Source organism: Acinonyx jubatus, chromosome B4 (assembly GCF_027475565.1).
Source record: "Acinonyx jubatus isolate Ajub_Pintada_27869175 chromosome B4, VMU_Ajub_asm_v1.0, whole genome shotgun sequence".
Lineage (NCBI taxonomy): Eukaryota > Metazoa > Chordata > Mammalia > Carnivora > Felidae > Acinonyx > Acinonyx jubatus.
In genome coordinates, this window is record NC_069387.1 from 76,601,265 (window position 1) to 76,624,752 (window position 23,488).

The window sequence follows — 23,488 nt, forward strand, 5'->3', positions numbered from 1 at the left end:
GTACTGGAAACCTAAGACACTTGGAATGAAATACAGCTTCCCAAATGTTTTGGTCTTCCTTAGAAGTATGAGCACCTTTTAAGTGACATTTCTTTTCTAGATGCTTAACAAGTATCGATAGTTTAGTTCTCTGAAAAACATGGAAGCAATCCAGTGGAAAATAAGACAACATCTGCTCTTTCTTTAGACCACTGGGGATGGGAGGAAGGACCAAGTGAGTGGAGAGGAGAGTCTCAATATGACTATGAAAGGAAGGCATAGGAAATTGAGGTTAAAATCTAACGTGCATGTTGGAATTGAGACCAAAAGAAGTAGAGAGCCACCGATCGCAAATTTCAATTGTAATGCCATGAACAAGAAAAAAATTGTTTGCACCGTCACTTGAATCAGGAGACTAGTGAAGGGAATGGCGATAGATGTGGGGGCAACAACCACAATCTACAAAGGGTTTAGTGTGTGGGGTATAAAGGGAAAAGGCTCCTGTGCCTTGTGGAAGAAATAAAGGAAACATGGAAAGCCAGTTAAATTTGGAAAAAAAAAAAAAAGGAAAGAAAAGAAAATTGGCGATAGGGGATAAGTGATGAAATTGAGGAAAGTTTTGACTTGTAGTGTCTACAGGGCCAGAGGGGTGAAGTCTAATGACCTCTTGATTGGGCCACAGCTTGAGAAGCAGAGAGAAGAGTAGGCTTTATGGTTGTATGGATCTATAGACATGGCAGAATCCTGTCTTCATTTTGGGCTGATGGGACCTGCTCCGAGAAACATTTGGATCCACTTACAATCATGGTAATAATTGGTTTTGACCTTATTTAAATGCCTTTTTACATCAAGATATTCAAGTACTCAAAGTGTAAGTGCTTCACAAGCCTTTCCTGGTAGAGTTATTTATGAATCCTGGATGTATTTATCATGGTCAATTTTATGTTTGTATCCATATTAGGCCTCTTTCAAAATATTCTATAAACAGACCGTTCAAAGGGTATCTGCTGGAAGACATAGATGCAAATCACAGAAGGGTGACTGTCTTAAAGGGATTAGGAAGACACCAATTATTGAGAATCAGAGGCAGAAATAGGTCAGCTTTGGGAGAGTTTGACGAGTGTGAGGCTTAGGAAGAACAAACCTCAGAGTGGCCTCATGAGGTGGAAAGCCAGTGTGACAGAATGCTCAGGGCTGCTCTCCGTTAGCATGGGTGCTGACAGTCACCAGGGTGAGCCTGGGCTGTTGAGATCTTGTAGGAGGGAGAGCCAGATTTTGATGCCATCAAGAGAGGGTTGGGGCTGCCATTTTTTATGTTTCAAATGAGTAAAATGAAGGTTTGACCAAACTGTTTTTATTTCAATTTCTAGAACTGTTATATGAGTTCCCAAAATGAAATCTGTAAGTGACAAAGAAAATTGGCAGCCTAGCGTCTAGTTGTCACTTGAGGAAGGAGGGGCCTAGGGAGTGGGGACAGTGTAAACTCCATCCATCTGGCTGCATTTTTCTCTTGGGTGGTTAGAGCCGCCCACCTTCCTCCCAGTGCAGCACTGCAGTGCTCCTCTGGCTGATCCCACCTGCACCATGCATCAACATGCGGAGAGTTGGCTGGCAGTCCTCGGGGGCTAGCTCGTGTTCTCCACCACACTTCTCTTCTTTTAGTTCATGGGGTTAAGTCTTTCCCTTGAACTTCAGAACTGCATATCAACAGCCTATCAGTGTGGCTCCATTTGGATGTACCAAAGCAACGCAGACTCAACTCTTTTAAGAGTCAAATCATCATCTCACCCCCCAAGGTGTGCGTCACGTCTTATTCCCCGTCTCACTGAATTTTACTACCTTCCCTCCATTTGCCCATGACAAAACTCTGGGCCTCTTTCTTGATTTTCCTTCTCCTTCACTTCCCACTGCAAGTAGTCGACAGGAGTGTGGCGTATCCTCCCTACTGCTGCTGCCTGATTCAGGCTGCCGTTGTCTCTCAGCGGAATCACTACAGCAGTCTACGTGGTCTTCTTCACTCGGATCATGCTCCTCCCCCACCCACCTCCCCACTGCCCACCTCATTCTATACACTGTAGCTGGAATAATCTTTCTGAAATGCAACTTTGATCAAGTCATTCCCCATTTTAAAACCTTCAGCATCTCCATATTGCCTTCAGGATAAAATCAGAACTCCTTCCCATGATAACGTCTTTGCCTTCCTGATGTGGCACCTGCTTATCTGTTAATTTTCTGAAGTCGGCTTACACTGAACTGTTTGCAGTACCCAAGTGACTTGCTCTCCCTTGTCTGAGGTCTCCGGTACATGCTGTTTCTTCTTCCTGCAAAGCTTCTCCATTTTCCTGTCACCCCCTACTCCACAAGCCATCCTTCAGGCTTTAGCTGAGATATCACTTTCTCCAGACAGCCTTCCCTCATCTCTCCAAACTAGATTAGGGGTCTCGCTTGTGTGTGTCTATAAGAACCTGCTTTACTTTATTGGATTTATCATATGGTACTTTGCCTGTTTACTTGTCTACCACCCCCAGAAGACTTTAAAGGTCCCTAAAGGCAGGGAGCTACACTGATCATCAGTACAGTTTCTGGCATATGGTAGGGAGCACAGTAAATTATCATTTGCTTTTTTTTTCTTTTTTAAAAAGTTGTGATAATGGGGTGTCTGGGTGGCTCAGTTGGTTAAGTGTCCAACTCTTGATTGCGGCCCAGGTCAGGATCTCACAGTTTGTGAGTTCGAGCCCTGAGTCGGGCTCTATGCTGGCAGTGCGGAGCCTGCTTGGGATTCTCTCTCTCTCCCTTTCTCTCTGTCCCTCCCCTGCTTGCACTCTCTTTCTCTCTCTCTCTCAAAATGAATAAATAAACTTAAAAAAAAAATAAAAATAAAAAGTTGTGGTAAATACATATAATATGAAATTTACCACCTCAAATGTACAATTCATCGGTGTTAAGTACATTTACATTGTACGACCATCACCACTATCCATCTGCAGAACTTTTTCATCATCCCAAACTGAAACTCTGAACCCATTTACATGATTTCCCATTGCCCCCTCCCCGTTGCCCCTGGTAACCACTATTCTACTTTGTCTCTATGTATTTGACTGTAGGTACCTTATATAAGTGGAATCATACAATATTTGTCTTTTTGAGTCTGGTTTATTTCACTTAGCATGATGTCTTCAAGGTTCATTCATGTTGTAGCATGTGCCAGAATTCCCTCCCTTTTTAAGGCTGAATAATATTCTATTGTACGAATATGGCACATCTTTTCTGTCCATTCATCTATCCATGGACATTTGGGTTGCTTCCACCTTTTGGCTATTGTGAGTAATGCCACTGTGACCATGGGTCACAGAAAGAAGAAAACTATTTGAGTCCCTGCTTTCAATTCTCTGGGTATAATCCTACAAGTGGAATTGCTGAATCTTGTGGTGATTCTATATCTAATTGTTTGAGGCACTGCCGTACTGTTTTCCACAAGGTTTCCAGTTTTTCTATGTTCTTGCCAATTCTTGTTAGTTTCTGTTTTGTTTTGTTTTGTTTTGTTTTGTTTTGTTTTGTTTTAGAACAGCCATTCTAGTGAATGTGAGGTGGTATCTCATTCTCATTGTGGTTTTGATTTGCATTTCTGTAATGATTAGTGATGTTGTGCATCTTTGCATGTGGTTATTGACTGTTTGTATGTCTGCTTTGCAGAAATTTCTATTCCAGTGCTCTGTCCATTTTTTTAACCAGGTTGGTTGCTTTGTTGTTGAGTTGTAGGGTTTTTTTTTTAATAAAGTCTGAGTATTAATCTCTTATGAGATATATGGTTTGCAAATACTTTCTTCCATTCTGTGGGTTGCCTTTTCACTCTCTTGAGTGCCCTTTGATGCACAAAGGTTTTTATTTGATGCAGTCCATTGTATCTGTTTTGTTGTTGTTGCTGTGCTTGTGGTGTCCTATGCAAGAAATCCTTGCCAAACCCAATGTCATGAAGCTTTCCCTCTACATTTTCTGCCAAGAGTTTTATAGGGTTAGCTCTTACATTTAGATATTTGATCCATTTTGAGTTAATTTTTGTATGTGATGTAAGATAAGGGTGCAACTTCATTCTTCTTCATGTGGGTATCTAGTTTTCCCAGCACCATTTTTTGAAAAACCTCTCCTTTTCCTCATTGAAGGGTCTTGTCACCCTTGTTGAAAATCATTTGACGATATATATATAAGTGTTTGTTTCTGGGCTGTATATTTCATTGGCCTATATGTCTGTCTTATGCCACTACTGTTGCAGGATCACCCCTGCAGTGGCCAAGAAAGAATTCTTGCGATGTTGTATGGTGCAACTTAGTTTGTTTAAGTAGCATGGGGACAAGAGTCCCTTGGACAGAAAGAGCTGCACTTTTGCTCAGTGAGGCTTTGCTCACGAGGCTCTGTGACGCTTCATGCTCAAGCGGATGGGGACACGCAGGGAGTATTAGATCATAAATGTCTTCTTCGAATTTCTACTCATAAAACTACTTTCACAAGATTTCTCTGGTGCTTATCGTTCAGTTCAGTATCAGCTATCAGTGAGATTTACAGGCTGTCATGAGACCCTTTAAGAATGTAGCAACCAGCATATATGTGATCCTTATCAGAACTGTGCAGGCTGTAAGTCAGCCTTCAGGGCTAAAGATGAACATTTTTCTGCTTTTATCCCTCATCAGTACCACACTGCTTTGGTAACTGTATCTTTGTAGTAATTTTTGCTATCAGAAATTATAAGTCTCCCAACTTCGTTCTTTTCTTTCAAGTCAGACAAGTGTTTAATACTATTTGCTATTTGGCCCTCCTCCTAACATTTTTTTCTTGTGTACCCTTGCCTGTGATGTTTCCATTAGCAACTCCTCCTGCATGACTTCTCTTCCTTCATCCCTGTCACAACCACTCCAAAGCCAGTTTTCTCTCCCTCTCCTATATCCTTCTCCCCTTAATTTAGATTCATTTCTATTTGTAGTTACAGACCACAGCTAATGTTTTAAGATCTTAATCCTACTGGATGACCAAGAGAAGGGAATCCTAACCATCTCTTTCTCCCAACTTTGAGTCCAGTTCAGTCTCTTTCAGAATTCTTAGGGTTAAAAGTGGCTTTTCTTGTTCCTTTGTCATCTGGGCTGGCTGTCTCATTGCATCACTGCCGGACGAAGAAAGCTGAGGCTGGGGTGGTCTGATGGGCAAGGCGTGCTACCCAGGAGACTGTGTGCTATGGTGAGAAGAGTGTTGTGTTGGAGGCCAAGAGACCTGAGTCCTAGCCCTACATCTGTCACTAATTAGCAGTTAGATAACTCAGCCTTTCTTGCTTCTTGCAAAGTTCTCTTATCTGTAAAGTAAGGAAAGTTGGACTCGCTCGTCTCTAAGGTTCCTTCTAAATCCAAAAAGTTTATTTTTACTTTTTGCAAGACAGTTTCCTCAGGAGAAGGAATTTAAGCTGGTTTTAAGGGACAGCTAGAACCTTGAAGAGGAGGAAAGAATGACTTCAGGAGATTTAAAACAAGAAAATGAAAAGTATATTTAGGAGTCAATGAAAATAAGTGACCAGTCCTTTCTTTCTTTTTTTTTTTTTTTTTTTAATGTTTATTTATTTTGAGGGTGTGTGAGCAGGGGAAGGGCAGAGAGAGAGGGAGAGAGAAAATCCCAAGCAGGCTCCTCTGCACTGCCAGCACAGAGCCTGTCCTGGGACTCAAGAGATCATGACCTGAGCTGAAACCAAGAGTTGGACGCTCAACTAAGCCACCCAGGCTCCCCAGTGACTAGCCTTTTATTGAGTGATACTGGGTCAATGAGATATCCATGTAGGAAAAAAAAAAAAAAAAAAAGAACCTTGACCTCTAGCTTATATATACAAAAAATCAATTCCAAATTATTTGAAATCTAAATAAGAAAGGTGAAACAGTGAAGCTTCCAGAAGAAAACATAGGCTAATAACTGCATGACCTTGGGATAGGCAAAGATTTCTCAGAACAAAGAAAACATGAAAGAGAAGATTGATAGGTTGGATTTTAGCAAAATTAAGAACTACTGTTGATCAAAAGACACCATTAAGAAAGTAAAAAGGAGAAAAGCATTTGAAATATATCTGACAAATGACTTGTATGGAAAATATCCAAAGAACTCCCACAAATCAATGAGAAAATACAGATGATCCAATAGAAAAAAGTGGCCAAAGACTTCATTTCACAAAGGAGGATGTCTGAATGGTCAATAAACATATGAAAAGGTGCTCAATACCATCAGAGAAAAGCAAATTAAAACTCCACTGAGCCAACAAACATGAAAAAAATGCTCAACCTCTTTAGTCATTAGGGAAATGCAAGTCAAAACCCGTAATCAGACACCACTCACACCCACTAAGATGGCTGTAATAAAAAAAATTTAGAAAAGAATTTAAAAAGGAAAATAACAAGTGCTGGCTAGGATATGGAGAAATTGGATCCTTACATTGCTGATGAGAATGCAGAATGGCTCAGCCACTGTAGGAAAAGTTTGGCATTTCCTCAAAAAATTAAATATACCGTCACCATATGACCCTGTAAGTCTACTCCTAGGTGTATACCCATAAGAGTTGAAAACAGGAACTAAAAGAAGTACATATGTACACACTATTCACAATAGTCAAAAAATGGAAAGACCGCAAATGTCCATCAATGGATGAATGAATAAACAAATTATGATACATGTAACGAAACATTACTCACCCATAGAAAGGAGTTGAAGTCCTGACACATGCTACAGTGTGGATGCACTTCAAAAACATGATGCTAAGTGAAAGAAGCCAGACCCAAAAGGTTACTTATTATATAATTCCCATTTGTATGAATATCCAGAAAAGATCAACAGAGACAGAACACAGACAGACAGCTCCTGTTACCAGGAGCTCAGGACAGGGGTGGGGGTGGGGGGGGTGGACAGGGAGAGAAATGAAGAGAAACTAATAGGATAAAGCGTTTTACTCTGGATTGATGGAAATGTTTTGGAACTAAATAGACTTGTTAATTGCACTACACTGTGAGTGTATTAATTGCCACTGAGTTGTTCACTCTGAAATGGTTAATTTTATGTTATATAAATTTCACCTCAGTAAATTATTTTTTACAAAACTGCAGTACCTCTATATATACACATTAGAATGGGTGGAAATAAAGAAGACTGTGATTTTTTTTTTAATGTTTATTTATTTTTGAGAGAGAGCGAGAGAGAGCGCGCACACATGGGAGGGGCAGAGATGGGCACAGAGGATCCAAGCCGGCTGTGTGCTGACAGCAGAGATCCTGACATGGGGCTTGAACTCACGAACCATGAGATCATGACCTGAGCTGAAGTTGGATGCTTAACCGACTGAGCCACCCAGGCACCTCACCCTCTTATATTTCTATTGGGAGTATCACCAAAGCTAGACACACACATGGCCTCTTCTGACCCCAGCATTCTACTCCTGTTTATACACTAAAAAGAAATGAACACATATGGCCACCAGAAGACATGCACAAAAACATCCTTAGCAGCTTTTGTCCATAATAGCCTAAAACCATAAACAACCTAACTGTCTATCAAGGTAAAATGGATAAATAAACCATGCTGTGTTCATATGTGGAATACTACCCAGCAATAAAAAGAATGAACCACTGGTACATACACAACGAAGATAAATTTCACAGAAATGTTAAGTGAAAGAAGGCAGACCCTGAAGAGTATTTTATATTCTACTTATATGAAGTTCAAGAACAGGCCAAACTAATCTATGGAGATAGATGTCAGAACAGGCTTTACTGGGCGTGGGTGGTGATGGTGGTTATTGACAAGGGAGTTCAAGAGAGCTGTCTGGGATGCTGGAATAAATCTTCTATTACTTAAGCTGCATGGTGGTTACACAGATGTATACATCTGTACAAAGTAACCAATCCGTGCACTAGAGATCTATATACTTTATTATGTTCCACCTTTAAAAAAACCCTAGAAAATCAAAACAAAAACCAGTCACCAGTGTAGATGTTCTTGCGGGGAAGCAGTAGAAGAGAATGTTTGAGAAGCATAAGGTTGTAGAAGACCTTGAATGGCGGTGGAGTGGCATGTGTGGGTTGTCTCCTCTGACAACCTGAGGCCTGAGGGAGGGAAATGACATAATGGAAGCAGAGATGTGCCTGTTGGACTGAGGCCTGGTCTACAAGTGAGGCTGTTGCATTAGGACCCCGGTGAGGGTGATGCTGTTGAAAATGGAAACTCAGAAGAAAGAAGGATTAGTAAGGCTGGTGACTGGTTGGGCAAGGACAGCAAAGGGTGACAGAGCAGAAATGACAGATTCCATGCTAGATGGCTGGAAAAACGATGGTTCTTTTTTGTTTGTTTGTTTCTGATTTGTTTTTATAAACATCTTTTTAATTTATTTTTTTTTATTTTGAGAGAGAAGAAAGTGCACACCAAGTGGAAGAGGGGCAGAGACATATGCGTGAGAGAGAACCCCAGGCAGGGTCTGCACTGTCAGCGCAGAGCCCAACGCAGGGCTCGATTTCACAAACCCTCAGTGAGATCATGACCTGAGCTGAGATCAAGACTCAGATGCTTACCTGACTGAGCCACTCGGCCCCTCTTGTTTTGCTCTTTAAAACGATGCTTCTCATAACAGAATTAAGAAAGCCAGGAGAAAGAATCAGTTTGGGAAGTCAAGAGATCAGTGGTTTTATATACTTTAATTTTGAAGTGGTGACAGGCAGCTGTGGGGGTCAACAGAGCAATTAGGACTGGTGCTAGAAATCTGAAAATCACCCAGGTACAGATTATTTGGAGTAGATGAGATCCCTGAAAGAGTGTTGCAGAGAGATTGCAGAAGGCTAGCCCTGAGAGAAGAGACTGTAGTTGTGGGTAGAACCAAGATAACGTACAATGAAGATCACTTAAACCAAATGGAGAGAGAGCAGGGCAGGAGGTATAAAGGGAGAAGATACAGAAGTAGGAGAGGAAAAGTGAAGATTGAGAATGTGAGGGGGAGCTGGGATCATTGAGGGACCATGGTGTTGGAGAAGCCAGGAAGAAAGGTGGAGAACTTAGCCTTGGATAGGGTGAGCGGTGAAGAACCCAGGTTGTGCAATGCGGTCACAGAAATTGTCAGCATCTTCAGTCACTTCTTGCGTATTTGTTTTCAACTGAAGAATAGTTGATTTGCAATGTTAACATTAGTTTCAGGTGTACAACATAGTGATTGGACAAATCTATATGCTCACCATAAGTGTAGCTACTATCTCACCATGCGATGCTATCACAATGTCACTGACTATATTCCCTATGCTGTGCCTTTCATCCCCATGATGTATTCATTCCGTAGCTGGAAGCCTGTATCTCCCCCTCCTTTTCATCCACCTTGCCCATCCCCCCATTCTCCTCCCCTCTGGCAACCATCAGTTTGTTCTCTATAGGTCTGTTTCCGCTGTTTCTTTAGATTCTATATATGAGTGAAATCATATGGTATTTGCCTTTTTCTGTCTGACTTAATCTCACTTAGCATTAAGCCTTTTGGGTCCACCCATGTTATTGCAAATGGCAAGGTATCATTCTTTCTTAGGGCTAACATTACATTATATATATAATACGTATATTATATATATCAGAATATGTATATATGTATATATATGTGTGTGTATATATATATATATATATATATATATATATCAACTTCTGTATCCATTCATCTTTCGATGGACACTTTCCATTTGGGAGCAACTATTGCAATATTTGTCCTCCAGGTAGGAACCAGAGTTCAGAATGAGTGTGACTGTGGGAGCCAAGAGGTCCCAGGTATTTAACCTAATTATGGGTTTCAAGCATAGTCCCATTTTTTGTGAAAGGGATACAAAAGTAGTTTAAGGCACCCTCCATGCCCTCTGGGAATTTATATGGTGCAGTTCAACAATGACTAAGAGCCCAAACAAGTATGAATAGGATGTTTTGAATCCTGATTTACCCGTTTCTAGCTATGTAACTATGGGCAGGTCTCTGTGTCTCTTTTCTCATCTATTAAAAGGGGAGAATATGATATCTACCTCGTATGTTGTTCTGGAGATTAAATGAGTTAATATAAGTAAGGTGCTTGGAACAGTGCCTGCAACATCGTAAGTAGTGGATAAAGGTTAGCTAAGATCATGGTAAAGCTATAGCAGTCAAGGAGGAAAATTCGTGTGGAGACAATTCAGGAATAGAGAGGAGGGAAGGAATGAGAGAAAAGGAATTCTAGTTTGAGGGAAACATTGCGAATAAAGTCTTAGAGCAGCAAAAGCATTGGCATTTGCGCGTGATTTACTCCATGATCCAGACCGTTCCCGCTGGGATTGGAGTAGGACAGGAGGGTGGGTGACTGACACTGGTCATAATAAAAGTGGGAGCCGGAGAGTCAGAGCTCTTTGGCTGTGATTTCTATCCTGGCCCTGTGACTTTGAGCAAGTTGTCTCATCTCTTAGGACCCCAGGGTTCCTAATCTATAAAATGAAATGGACTGTATCTCTAAAATCCTTTGCATCTCAGGAATCCTGTGCTTCACACGTGAGAATGATTTATTTGACCCCATGGTCTATGGAATAGTGGGGTTTTTTTCAGCACAGTGTGAGGCTCTCTGGTGTGTGTGAGGGCGGACTTGTGGTTCTGGCCTCATTAGTCCCATGCTGTAAGGGAGTGAGCTGACCAGCCCATATATAGACGCTACACACTGCCTTTGCAACACTTAGCAATCACCACCACTAGAGAAATCTGGGATCTCTGCGGGTGTATTTATGAAAGGAGCCCTGGGGTATTTCACTCCCAAATTATTTAGAGTTAACTCTACTACCATCCTCTTGAGGAGCCTTGAGTTTTATGGGTACTTGCCTTGAAGTGGACCCTGAGGGCTAAGTAGGAGGGAGAGAACAATCTTTAGCCTTTCTAAAAGAAGTTCCCCGATTGTCTCTGTGGAGCTCACAAAACTAAAGGGAGAAAGCAGCACCAGGAACACCAGATGAGATGCCGGTGCAACCCTAAAGCCTTCGTGGTAAGACTCACCTGCTCAGGTCCTTTTGTGACAGGCACCAAGCATGCATGCTTTTGATGTTAGGGATTCCCCTGTTTCAGGGCATGTTTTAAATGACCCAAGACTCTGTGTAAACATGGAAACGGGCTTTTCAGATCCTGTGCTTCGAAATCACTGGCTCTCGTGTGGCATTACTTCGTTTTTCCTTTTAGAAGAAAAACTTGGTTTGTTCTGTTCTTACTTCTGTCCTTCCTGGCTTGAGCCCCTCTGGGCTGCGTGCAGGCCTTTCAGCCATCATTCACCCTGTGGCAGTGTGGTGCTATTGTTTCAGAGGAAGTTCTCTGAGATTCCTCCACCAATTGCTCCCCTCACCCCCACCCCCGGCCCCCGGTTGTCCCTGGCAGGATCTTGGTCAGCAAAGCACGCACTTCTGGATTTCTGTACCAGATGGATTTTACACAACTTGGTGGATTGAAAAATAACTCGAAATGGAAGAGCCAAAGCAAATGGGAGCTATTTTGTCTGTATTTTGTTGTGCCTCCAAAGTTTTGAAGGGTTTAGTGTTTTCAGAACCCGGAATCTGGAAAGAGTGACAGTTTGCCCTTGCGTTGTCTTTGGAAGAAAGAGTATCTCTGTAGGGAGTAGACTTCCAGGACAGGAGGGTGACTTGAGCATCATAGGAGGATTCCAAAGCTGACAACGTCCCCCTGGGTAATGTCAAATATGCCTTACTAGTTTAGAATAGAAGTCCGTTGAGGGTATGGGATGTATGTTTGTGGTTGTGTGTGGTTTACAAACAGTGAGTTGCATGTAAGTAACAAACACAAGCAATTTAGGAGCCTCCCATCTTTGGATCTCCCTGGCTGACCATTCCCCTGAGAGGGGTTTATGAGCATCATCTCGCCCATTCCCGCCACAGATTTTCTGAAGAGCAAAACACCTGTGTCACAGAAGAAACTATGTGTTGCGGAGGTTGTGAATAAAGGTCGAGAGTGAGATGGTTTGGTCTGGCCTCTTTTTAGAGCAGCGATTGATTACTGCTGTCTGTGTTGCTGTTTCTTCCAGAGCTGACCTGTCCCGGACGCAGCATAACTAACGAAGCTGCTGCAGGATGAGAAGATGGCAGCGCGGCTGCTCGCACCACCAGGCCCTGATAGTTTCAAGCCTTTCACCCCTGAGTCACTGGCAAACATCGAGAGGCGCATTGCCGAGAGCAAGCTCAAGAAACCGCCAAAGGCCGAAGGCAGTCATCGGGAAGACGATGAGGACAGCAAGCCCAAGCCGAACAGTGACCTGGAAGCGGGGAAGAGTTTGCCTTTCATCTATGGGGACATCCCACAAGGCCTGGTTGCAGTTCCCCTGGAGGACTTTGACCCATACTATTTGACGCAGAAAGTGAGTTGGAGGAGACGGCAGTGCGGCTTCAGACACCCCTTTCCTAACAGGCTTAGGGGAGACGGGGGAGGAAGAACTGTCCCTTTGCCAGAGTTTGGATAAGTAGTTAATCCTTTGTTTCGGTTCTGGTTAATGGGGTTTGTTTTTCAGTGTCATTGCTGCTCAGGCTCATTTGTGGGCCTTGACGCTCCTCGAGTCTGTTAATAAGGCTTCAGTTTTTGGCTCCAGGCCAGATCAGAAAAAGATGAAAACAGATTCGAAAACAAAAACAAAAGAGAACATAAATGAAACGGGACTATTTAATAGAGTCCAAGAAAGATGGCGTACCGAAAGATGATGCAGCCAGGTAGAATCTGTCTCCCACACCCACTCAGAATTCCATCTTTACATATAAAGATGATGTAACTGTTACAACATCAGCAAAGCCTACTGTTTTGAAGGAGATGATGGATTTGTACTCTATCGGAACTTCCTCTGTCCCTTGGTGACATTAGATCTTAGCTGCTGGGGACAGGAATAGTAGAGGGTAAACCAAACTGGGCCCGTGAGGAGACCAGGTCTTTGGCCTTGTTACTCAGTTGTCCGGCTTGAGCCAACACTCATTCTTACATTAGAGTCAGTTCTGTTACTCTTGCCCGTAAGAAGCACAAGTGAAATAAATACTTGTCTTCATTTGGCCAAGAGTTTCAAACTCCTCTAACAAACATTTGACCCAACCGTGGGCTTCTTTCTCATGATTCTCTTTTGCAGCAAGGCAACAGGTGGAGAAGCAAAGCCCCCTGGCTAATCCGCCAGCCAACTACTTAGCCATTGCATACTGAGGACTGACGCCAAACACCATTCTAGGGATCCCCCATTTGACAAAGGTCATTTAAAGAATTAGATTGAGAGGTGTTTCCAGATGAGGGGAGAAAAGGCTGTGTGTGATAACATATTCACAAATATAAAGCTTAACTCAACTATCTATATTAACAAAACTGCCCCATAAGCTTCCCTTAACTAAATTGTCCTTCAGGCTCATAATTTGGAAGAAATTTTAGTTTCTTGGCTTAATAACGAGACAGAAGTAAGATGAGACCAGTTGATCTCTTGACCCAGCTGTAGTCATGAAGGCGTTTTTGGCTCAGGATGGCAAAGGCAGTTATGACGTTGTCTACACAAGATGGTCCTTCACTCACTTCTCTTGCAACTCAGGATATAAGTGCCACAGTGGCCTGTATCCTCCACTGGGAAATATAGAAAGTTTAAGAAACGAAGCATGAAGTGATGTGAATAACAGTCAACCAGAAGTAAGAAATCCTGACTCTACCATAATGCACCATGTTTCTGATCTATATTTCTCTTTTCTCATATGTGTATTGTTCAAGATGCCTCAAATAGTTTATGGGAAAAGCAAGTTATAAATAAAACAACTTCCCAAAACTAGTTCATGTCCTTTTAGCAAGATGTGTCACCTCTTTGGGCCTAAATTTTCTCATCTAGAACTGAGAAGTTGGACAGACTTTCTAAGGACTTCTTCACATCTCAAGTTCTGGAGCTGAGTAGTTTTCATAAACTTTCATTGATTTGCTCAGTTACTCTTCCCTTCTTTAAAGTCTGGCTTTGTAATGTGGGCCTTTGCCGAGTGGGGTAGATGGGTGAGGGAGGAGGCAGGCTTTAACTTTCTGGGTTAGTGAACAAGGGAACGTGGAATCTTGGGCTATTTTTAGAAGAACATTTCATCCCATTGTAAAATTTTGAAATATTTTTAGAAATGTCTTCTTACACTTTCCTATCCTTGCATCCATGATCTTAGTAGAGGTACAAAGCAATGACAAATCACAGGGTTTAGGTTGTGCCTATTTAGGTGAGTTGGCCAATGGTGTGACTTTTTCAGAAAGTACTCTTAGTGCAATAAGTAGATATGTAAAGCCCTTTGGACCCTGGCCTTTCAGGCAGCCAGAACTGTTTTGCTTTTATTTGAACTGTTTATCTTTCCAAGTCAAATGCAGATTCAATCTCCTTTTCTTAAACCCGACTTAATATATGAAGAATACACATCAACAGGGCCCAGTTTTCCTTTGCATGCCTTTTCCCCTGGTGTCTGCCCTATAGGTAGCCTCTTTTCTCCTAATGCCTCAGATTTCAGTGACCCTGGATTGGGAGTGAGGCCTCAGAGAGGGCAGATCTCTGGCCCTGATTGGGTGTCATTCCTTGGGTAGGAGTGTTGGTGGAGCTCCATCAGGAGACTGGTTCTTCATGATAGACAGGATGACTTCAGCCTTTGGCCTCACCACAAGGGTATATAGTTTGTGGAAAGGATAACTTTAATTGTTTTTTTTTTTTTTTTTGGTGATCATTTTTTTTATTGTGAAATATACCGCCATGCAGAAAAGTTCATAAAACATAAATGCATAGCTTAATGATTGTTATGAAGCAAACTAACACTTGTGACAAGAAAGAACATTAGTAGCACTTCGGAAGTATTAATTGTCCTTATAAGCAAGGGATGTTTTGTTTAAGATTTTATTTTTAAGTATTCTCCATACCCAACAAGGGGCTCAAACTTACAACCCCAAGATCAAGAGTCGCGTGCTCTACCGACTGCGCCAGCCAGGCGCCCCAAAGCGAGGGATTTTTTTTTTTTTTTAATTTATTTTTGGGACAGAGAGAGACAGAGCATGAATGGGGGAGGGGCAGAGAGAGAGGGAGACACAGAATCGGAAACAGGCTCCAGGCTCTGAGCCATCAGCCCAGAGCCTGATGCGGGGCTCGAACTCACGGACCGTGAGATCGTGACCTGAGCTGAAGTCGGACGCTTAACCGACTGCGCCACGCAGGCGCCCCGCGAGGGATTTTTTAGTTGATTAATAATGTGCTGGCTCAAGTTTATTTGCAGGTCTTCCCTGGCATTACTAATACTTCTTACTTAACTAGGCCTTTCACTAGGCCAAATTAGCAAGGTCTCCTCTACAAGGAAGCACACTGGGAACTAACCCACAAATCAAAAAATCCTGAGAGTAGAAATGACTTTAAGAGGACATTCCCTTATGTTTGTGTTTCATGGGCTGCCTTAAATAATTCTTCCCAAATACAATTTCTTTGCTAAATGACAAAAGTGGATTTCTTTCCCGTTTCCTTATAGGTCTCCTTTTCTACCTAATTAATCACTTTTATGGCTCTCATTGACACGGTGTCTCATTTCCTTCCCTCTGTTTTAGAGGGTGAAGGAAAACTACTTCCCCATTGGTAGAGTTCTCATTTTTACCCCCTTGTGGATTTCACACTCTTCCAGGGACAAGGGGACATAAACCTGTGTGTCGTATTTTTTAAGACACTCTTGTACCAGCTGGTGCTGGTTTGAGCTATCATAAGCTACTTCAGGCCCTCAACAGTGTTGTGCATGTTGCATTTCACTGACTTTCCCAGCTGGTCCCTGAAAACAGTCTAGATGATTCTCTCTTTGGGTTTCCTCAGACCTCCCAGTGTTACAACATTTTCTTTGCCTCTTGGGACTTTGTTCTAATGTGTCCTTTGTTTGGCTTTCTTGTTTTTCAACAGTTGCTTGCAAAAAATAGAATTTCGGGGATGTTTATATTTATTTATTTATTTGATTTTTAAATAAAAATTAGTTATTTACCTACATGGTTAAAAAGTCAATTAAAGTTATTTGGTAAAAAGTCTCCCCTTTACATCTCTCCCTCATCTGCTCACTTCTGTCTCCCTGAACAGGTGACCACTGTTTTAGTAGGATCTTCCCGAGTTTCTTTATATATGTATATTCAAAACCAAATAGGTACTCTAAGAAGCTTGAACTCGCCAACATGTCTTTGTTCTTGGTTTTCTTTCTATTTTCTTAAGCCTGTTGAAGTCTTTCTTTGTTGTTTTTGTTTTGTTTTGTTTTGTTTTTTTAGAGAGAGAGAGAGAGAGAGGGAAGCACACAAGTGAACAGGGGAGGGGCAGAGGGAGAGAGAGCATCTTAAGCAGGCTCCACGGCCAGCACAGAGCCCGACATGGGGCTCCACGTCATGAACGTGAGCCCGAGCTGAAATCAAGAGTCGGACGCTTAACCGACTGAGCCACCCTGATGCCTCTCTCCAGTTCTTAATAGTAACTTAGTGAATTTCAAATGGCCACATCTATTCCAATAACCATCTTAAGTGGGGCAGCAAGAAAGTCTATGGATTAAGTTGAAAAAGGCCTTCAGAGTTGACTCCTACTCCTTTTCCCATTTCTTAAAATTGGTAATTGCTCTGTGTGTCCTTTTCTGTTCAGAAATATAAATGTAAACAAAAATCGAAATTATAGGATGGATTGATGTGCCTTTAAATAGGGCTCATTCCTATTGCATTAAATTACATGTTGTTTCTCAGAGTTCAGTGTACCTTCAACTCTTCCTGTCTCTTCCTGCAAATTGGAGTCTACCAAGAATCATAGAAAATTAGAATATTGTAGCCTTAGATATAGGCTGGTTCATCATCCTCCTCTTATAAATTTAATGGGGTAAAGTTCTTGTCAAAAGCCAGCACCCGTGTTGGTGGTAGAGTCAAAACTAAAACCCATGCCTCCTAACTCTCAGTTTATTACAACACGTTTCGAGTTCTCCGCTTTTCTCATGTTTTGTTCATCAATACTCCACTCCATTGGCTGAGTCCTTCTGGAGCTAGGTAGGCAAATTTAGAGACAGGAAGAAGAACCTGCTTTTTCACCCACATCCCTGATCGTCCCTGTGGTTTTATAACCTTTTTCAGGATGGGTCCTGACAGGTACAGTGCTTCTGAGGGGAAGGATGGCCTTTGTATTAGCTCCAGGATTTTACCTTCTCCAGTGAAGTTGCTAAGTCGTGCAGCGGCCCTCCACAAGCTGTTCCAGAGACTCGGGCTCAGTATCAGCACTGCTGCCACTATTCAGCTGGACATGTAATCTAAAGGCAACTCATTTAACCTCTCTGTATATGTTTACTTTTAAAGGGAAGAAGATCTCCCACCCGTCCCCAATGACAGAATGGGACAATGAAAAGAGCACCTAGCTGGAAACATAAAAACTTCCATTTTAGTTCTTTCTTTGCCCCTTGTTTGCCTTTGGGTAAACCACTTAAAATCTCTGGGGCTTCAGTTTCCTTACCTATAATAAATACAAGATAAGAGTTAGGCCTATATCTATATCCTTCTCATTGTGTTTCACACATGTGTCTGTCACTGTTACGTTTTAGCTGGAGCAGACTGCTTTCTGTTTCCCTAGTGCCCCCTGCCTCCTGGTCTCCATTCCCTCCTCTCAGAATGTGGGACTCAGAATGTGGTCTCCATTCCCTCCTCTCAGAATGTCCTTTAACTTCATGAAACTTTTGACCCTCGACCCATTCGTCCAAGGCCCTCTTCTTCCTTACAGCCTGACTTGATTCTCTCTACCAGAACTGATTCTACCTTCTGAATTCCTGTGCTACATTAAGATCTTTAGCCCTACCTTTACTAAGAAGTGGCTTTTAGATTTAATTCAGGTTAGATATAGGAGGGCATCCTGTTCCCAGCAATGTTTACAATTTTCTCCTTACCCACACACACACAGGCACATGCACATGTGCGCGCATACACACACACACACACACACGCGCGCGCGCGCGCGCGTGCGCGCAGTCCCATGTGCTCTTGGCAGAAAATCCTTGCTGAATCTATTTTCACACACTTTTCAACAGGTGTGCAGAGCAGAGACAGGCCGCTAAAGGAGAGTTTACGTCCATTAGGTGTGGTTTGAAATTTTGCTAATGAAGTGTTGCATTGCCTGCTCTTGCACAATAAGGCTAGATGCACCTTTCCATTCTAAATAAAAACTGCATGTTTTCAAACTTTATTTTGCTCAAAAAAACCATTTTGCAACAATATTAAAAAAAAACCAAAATGGTGTTTCTGTTATTTTATTCACTGGACCAAAGGGAGGCAAATGCTTATGCACCAGTGGGAGGCAGGCCATTCTCAGGGTGATGGGTTAATGATGTGCATGTATGGGGCTCTTTTCCACTCTCCAAGCAACATTCTCTAGAGGGGAAGGAATTTAGTTGAACATTCCCAACTCTAGGTCCTCTTTAAAACTTTAGCAATAGGGGCGCCTGAGTGGCTCAGTCCTTTAAACATCCAACTCTTGATTTCGGCTCAGGTCATGATCTCACCATTCTTGAGTTCGAGCCCCGTGTCAGGCTCCACACTAACAGCACAGAACCTATTTGGGATTCTCTCTAGCTCTCGCTCTCTGTCCTCCCCCCCCCCCCACAATAAATAAATAAGGTTTATTTATTTTATTATTTTTTTAAAAAAACCCTTAGCAATAGACCCAGTGTTGGGAAATCTTATTTCTGACCCCCTGCCCGTCTAATTCCAGGTTAACATGTATGTAACTTAACCACTCAGGGAATCAGTTTCCCTAATCCTGGAAATTAAGATTATAGTATTGCACCTATTTTGCCAGGTTGTTGTGATGATCTTGACTACCCTTTACAAAATGAAACAGCCTGTTGCTCCTACCCCGCATCAGTTTTCTCTGTAGCACTCAGCAACACCAGCCATATGTTTATTTGTTTGTTGTTCATCCTCTTGTCTGCTCATCGGCTGGAGCAGTGCCTGCACTGTCGTAAGTGCTCAATCCCTATCTGTTGAATAAATTAATCTTAGGAAATATGCCTACGAAAACACTATGTACTTTTCTGAGTGCTTTGAACATGAAAGGTGACATTATGATGTTTTCTCTAATGAAAATTTTCCCATCTACCAAAATGAATTGAACTCTATAGGGAGAAGAGGCTGATACCAGTGCATCTTTTCCTTTCCCAAAGAATTAGTTTCCTTTAGGGGCTGAGGAAGTAGATCCTGACATTTTAGAGATTTTCAAAGGGCTGGATGACTATTGTTCAGCGCCACCAGTCTTATCTCTCCTCTTGTAGAAACTTAGAATTGGAAGGAACTTTATCAAAGGTCATGGGTTGATAGCCTCCTCCTAGTGCTTGAATCTCTTCTTGGTTTGTTGGTATCAAGTATGTATTATACAAAGGATGCCACTTCCTGAATATTCTAAGTTGTCCTGTCACGTCTGCCTTTACTAAGTGTTCTTGCTTCTTTCTTGGCTGGGTGACTTGTGTCACCCTCCGTGTATTCACTGACTATAAAGGAAATGAGAGAAGCTGACATTGGAATATATACTAGTTTGGGTTGCCTCATAAAAGAACAACCCGCTTATTCAACAAATACTTCTTGAGCATTCCTATATGGGAGGCATTGCAGGGGTGGAGCAGTCTGTTCGATTCTGTTGGGGAAACAAAGATTCATGAAGTCCACTCTTTACCCTGAAGCAGCTTATAACATGGTAGTGTATAATATACTATTTTTGATAAGGGAGCCCAGAAAGGGCCTTACTTACCTCATTGTAATTGTAGTATTTGAATCAGGCTTCGGAGTTTAGAAAAGAAGAGTAGACTGAAACATTGTAGGCAGAAAGAACAATATGAGCAAAGGCTCAGAGACCAGGGTGTAGGACAGTGGAGGAGAAAGCTGAGGGGTCTGATTGGGCTGGAATGTGGGGAAATGAGTGAGGAGCCTTGGGAGATGAGGCTGGGAGGGGAGAGCTGGAGCCAAATCATGGTGGACTTAGTGTGAGACCAGGAACTTTGGTCTTTACTTGACAAATAGTGGAGAACTACTGACGGTGTCGGGGACTGAGGAGATGTGATTGAAGCTGTGCTTGGGGGAGGTGAATGTGGCCGTGGTATGTACGGTGGACCAGATGGAAAGAGAACTGGGACAGAGACCAGCCGTGGGGTAGTTAGGGTCCAAAGTGTGATGGTGGAAGTGAAAAGTAAAGGGAGTGGATGAAGTCAAGAGGTGTTACAGAGATAAGTTGATAGGATTTTGTGATTGACTGTGGAGGGCTAAGGAAGAGTCTAGCATTCAGTCATTCATTTGATAATCTGATACATTGTTATTGAGCGTTTTCTATATGCCCAGGCTCTGCTCCATGCCCTTGGGAACAAAACAGATGATCTCTTTATGCTACTCCGGAAACTTAGTTTTTGTTGGGGAGACAGATAATAAACAGGTAAAGAAATTCATCATTACATATAATGGTGAGTGCATTAAAGATAATACGGTCCAGGTACTTGAGAGGTTGTAGTGCTCTAACTTGGTATGGAGACTAAACTTGGAGAATCCAGAAGAATCAAAGGCTACATGCTGTCTAAATACTCGGTGTCTTAAATAGGCCTTTAGCAAGCACTAAATTATAATCTTTAAAAGGACCCATAATGCCGATCTTCTGAGTTACTTAAAAGCCAGGATTGTCACTCTGTTGAGACATTTTGCCAGTCTTCGATTTTTACATAGGCAGGGGTCCAGTACATTTCAGCATCAGTGTGAGTCACCGGGCCATCTGCAGATAGAACCTAGCATTTTCTCCAGAAAAGAGCCTCAGGTCTTCTCAAGTCCTTGCACCAGTAGCCACATTAGTGAGAAAGACACCTTTTACCTGAATTCTGGAATGTGTGTTATTAGCTAATCACCTTAGTCATAAAATTCCACGTGATTGATTGATTCCACTATCAGAGGGATTAGTCTCTGATAGTTTTTTCCAGGGTGTGAAACATTTTTGTTTTAATAAAAATTGACCTGTCGAATGACTTATTTAGTAATGACCATTGAAATGTTGGAGGATGTTTCAAAATCAAGGTGATATCGATCATCTTCTGATGATAATTAACCATATTTTAAATCCTTTCTTCGTCAGAGAGTAAGCCCGTAAAGTCCTTATACAGAGGAACGCTTCTCTTACTCATTGCTTCCAAATTCATATGAGTTGTAAATTCTTTACATATTGTTCGTTACATATAACCCTGTTTGACACCATTCAAGATTAGGATTGCCCCCTTATAGGACAATTTCTGCCACTTCTGAATCTAGCAGTAGAATGTTCAATATAAGCTCTGGAGAGGCACTCCTGTTCCAGAGACTTTGTTGGGGCTACAGACTTTGGCCTATGGATTCAAGTTTAAATAAAACATTCCTCCAATTTCAGAGGATGAAATCTCCTGTCTGCTGTTCAGGGTCAGTCCCCATCCAGGGGACTTTCTCTAGAACTTTCTCTAGAACTTCCCTCTCTCAGTTTTCCTCTCACTGTTCTGTGCTGTGACACTGTTCTGTCAGTCTTTCCGTTTTCACACATGCTCCTTCCCCTCAGCTTTAAACACTGTCAAAGCCTCTCACACTGTAATGAGCCCTTACTTGACCCCACATCCCCAGCTAGTCTAACCACTCTTCTCCTGCCATTGAAACTTTCAAAGAGTAGCCTTTACTCAGCATCACCACCTACAAACCTCCCACCCGCTTCTTCACCCGCATCCTCCCTCTCCGCTGGCATTCTCAAGATAAGATCCTCTGTGATGTCAAATTGCCAAATTTATCGGATGTTGTTTCACTTCTTATCCCACCGGAGCTCTGTGCTGTGTTTGATACTGTTGATTGCTCCCCAATTCTTGCAGCTCTTTTCTTTACTTCCTGCATTCCTGGCTGCATTCTCCTTGTATCTCAGACTACTCCTTCTCTCCCATTTCCCCCTCCTCTCCCTTAAATGTTGGTGTCCTCCCGGGTTCCGTACCTGGCCCATGTTCCTGGCACACTCTCCCTGGGTGATGTCACCTATACTCTCAGTACTCCTGAAACTGTATTTCCAGCCTAGAACGCGCCTTAATATTCAACACCTTGCCAGGCATCTCTCTCTGGATTTCCTGCAGGTAACTCAGTGTGTTCAAAATTGAACTCCTTTCTCTCCTTAAACCCGCTGCTTTCATCTGCTATTTTAGTGGATGACACCAGCTAAATTCTGGATATCATTATTGATTCCCCAATTTTCTGCAGTCCTTAAGGGTGACCAGTGTTAGGGAGCTGTCAGTAGAATGTTGCATATTTTTGTAAGTAAGACAACATCGTGGCTCAGAAATCGTAATTGTTCACATTTCCTCAGCTGGTGTGTGGCAGAGCCAGATTTAAGTTCCAGGGATGTAGGATTTAATATTCACGGTCTTTCTACCATACCATGCTGTCTCTGTGGAGTATATTACAGACTGAGTTTTTGTTTTCTACTATCATTTTGAGATAATTTTCTGTCATTTTACATTGCCACAATATGAAGCTAGTATGTGGTGTTTTGGGCGTTTTTTAAAGTGTATTTGTTTACTTCATGCTATATCTTTAGCATGGTATCTAAAGACATAGAAAAGATGAGAAGACTTTTCAAACTAAAACAATTCTTACGGGAGGATGAGCTAAAGGGTGGAAAAGGTCAATTAGGCACCTAGCAGAAAGTTGTGTAAAGTTATAGGTTTGTTGTATAGTTAGTATGGTATCCTTTCCTCAAGTCTAAGAGATTCATTCATATGCTCAGTAAACACATGTGAGCTCTCTACCTTATGCCAGATGGGCATCGTATTCTGCACTCTGCTTGCTGAGCTGAGAAACGGTAGTTGGAAGCTATAGCCCTGCCTTTAAGGATCTCAGGGTCCAGCGAGAGACAGAGATGTGTAAACAAAAGCGACAGTACCACATTAACTGCTCTAACAGGAGTAGGTGCGGAGTGGAGACACACAGGAAGGAAGGATAATTCTGTTTGAGACAGTGGAATGGGGCCATCTTCAGAGAGGAGGTGATAGTTAAGCTGGACCTTAACGTATACCACATAAAATATGGTTTTAAAAAATCCACTGTTGGAAAAGAGAAGAAAGAGTAAGTTTGGGTATAAAGACCGGTGCCTGAAAAGGCAGAGAGGCATAGGAAAGGCTGAATTGTTTCACACCGTGAGTTTACTTGTGACTAGAGCACTACTTTGGCTATGACAGGAGCCAAAGGTGGAAAGGCAAGTTGGATCCCAGTGTGTGCATACTAGGCAGCTTTTATTTTCTCCTCCTTCCAGAGTTCCTAGGTTTGACATAAGCTCTGGGGCCTGTTTTGAACCAGTGCAACCATACAGGTGTCTCCTAGTGACTCTGGAGAATTGCTCTACCTTGTCCTACTGGCTTCTGCCAGGTGTGTGAATAGCAACTAATGTGAATGTTAGTCCTTAGACTCTCCTTTTTTTTTTTTAAATGTTTATTTTTGAGAG

At 42.2% G+C, this 23,488-nt stretch overlaps 1 protein-coding gene across 5 annotated transcripts in view; it reads left to right on the plus strand.

Moving 5' to 3' along the window:
* SCN8A (sodium voltage-gated channel alpha subunit 8) overlaps positions 1-23,488 on the plus strand; it is a 175,590-nt gene that overhangs the window by 42,519 nt on the left and 109,583 nt on the right. For all 5 annotated transcript variants that reach the window (XM_053226263.1, XM_053226262.1, XM_053226265.1 and 2 more), the window contains exon 2: positions 12,050-12,379. In XM_053226263.1, coding sequence (XP_053082238.1) covers positions 12,104-12,379 — 276 coding nt within the window. In that variant the 5' untranslated portion in view covers positions 12,050-12,103. The remainder of the gene's footprint in view (positions 1-12,049; positions 12,380-23,488) is intronic.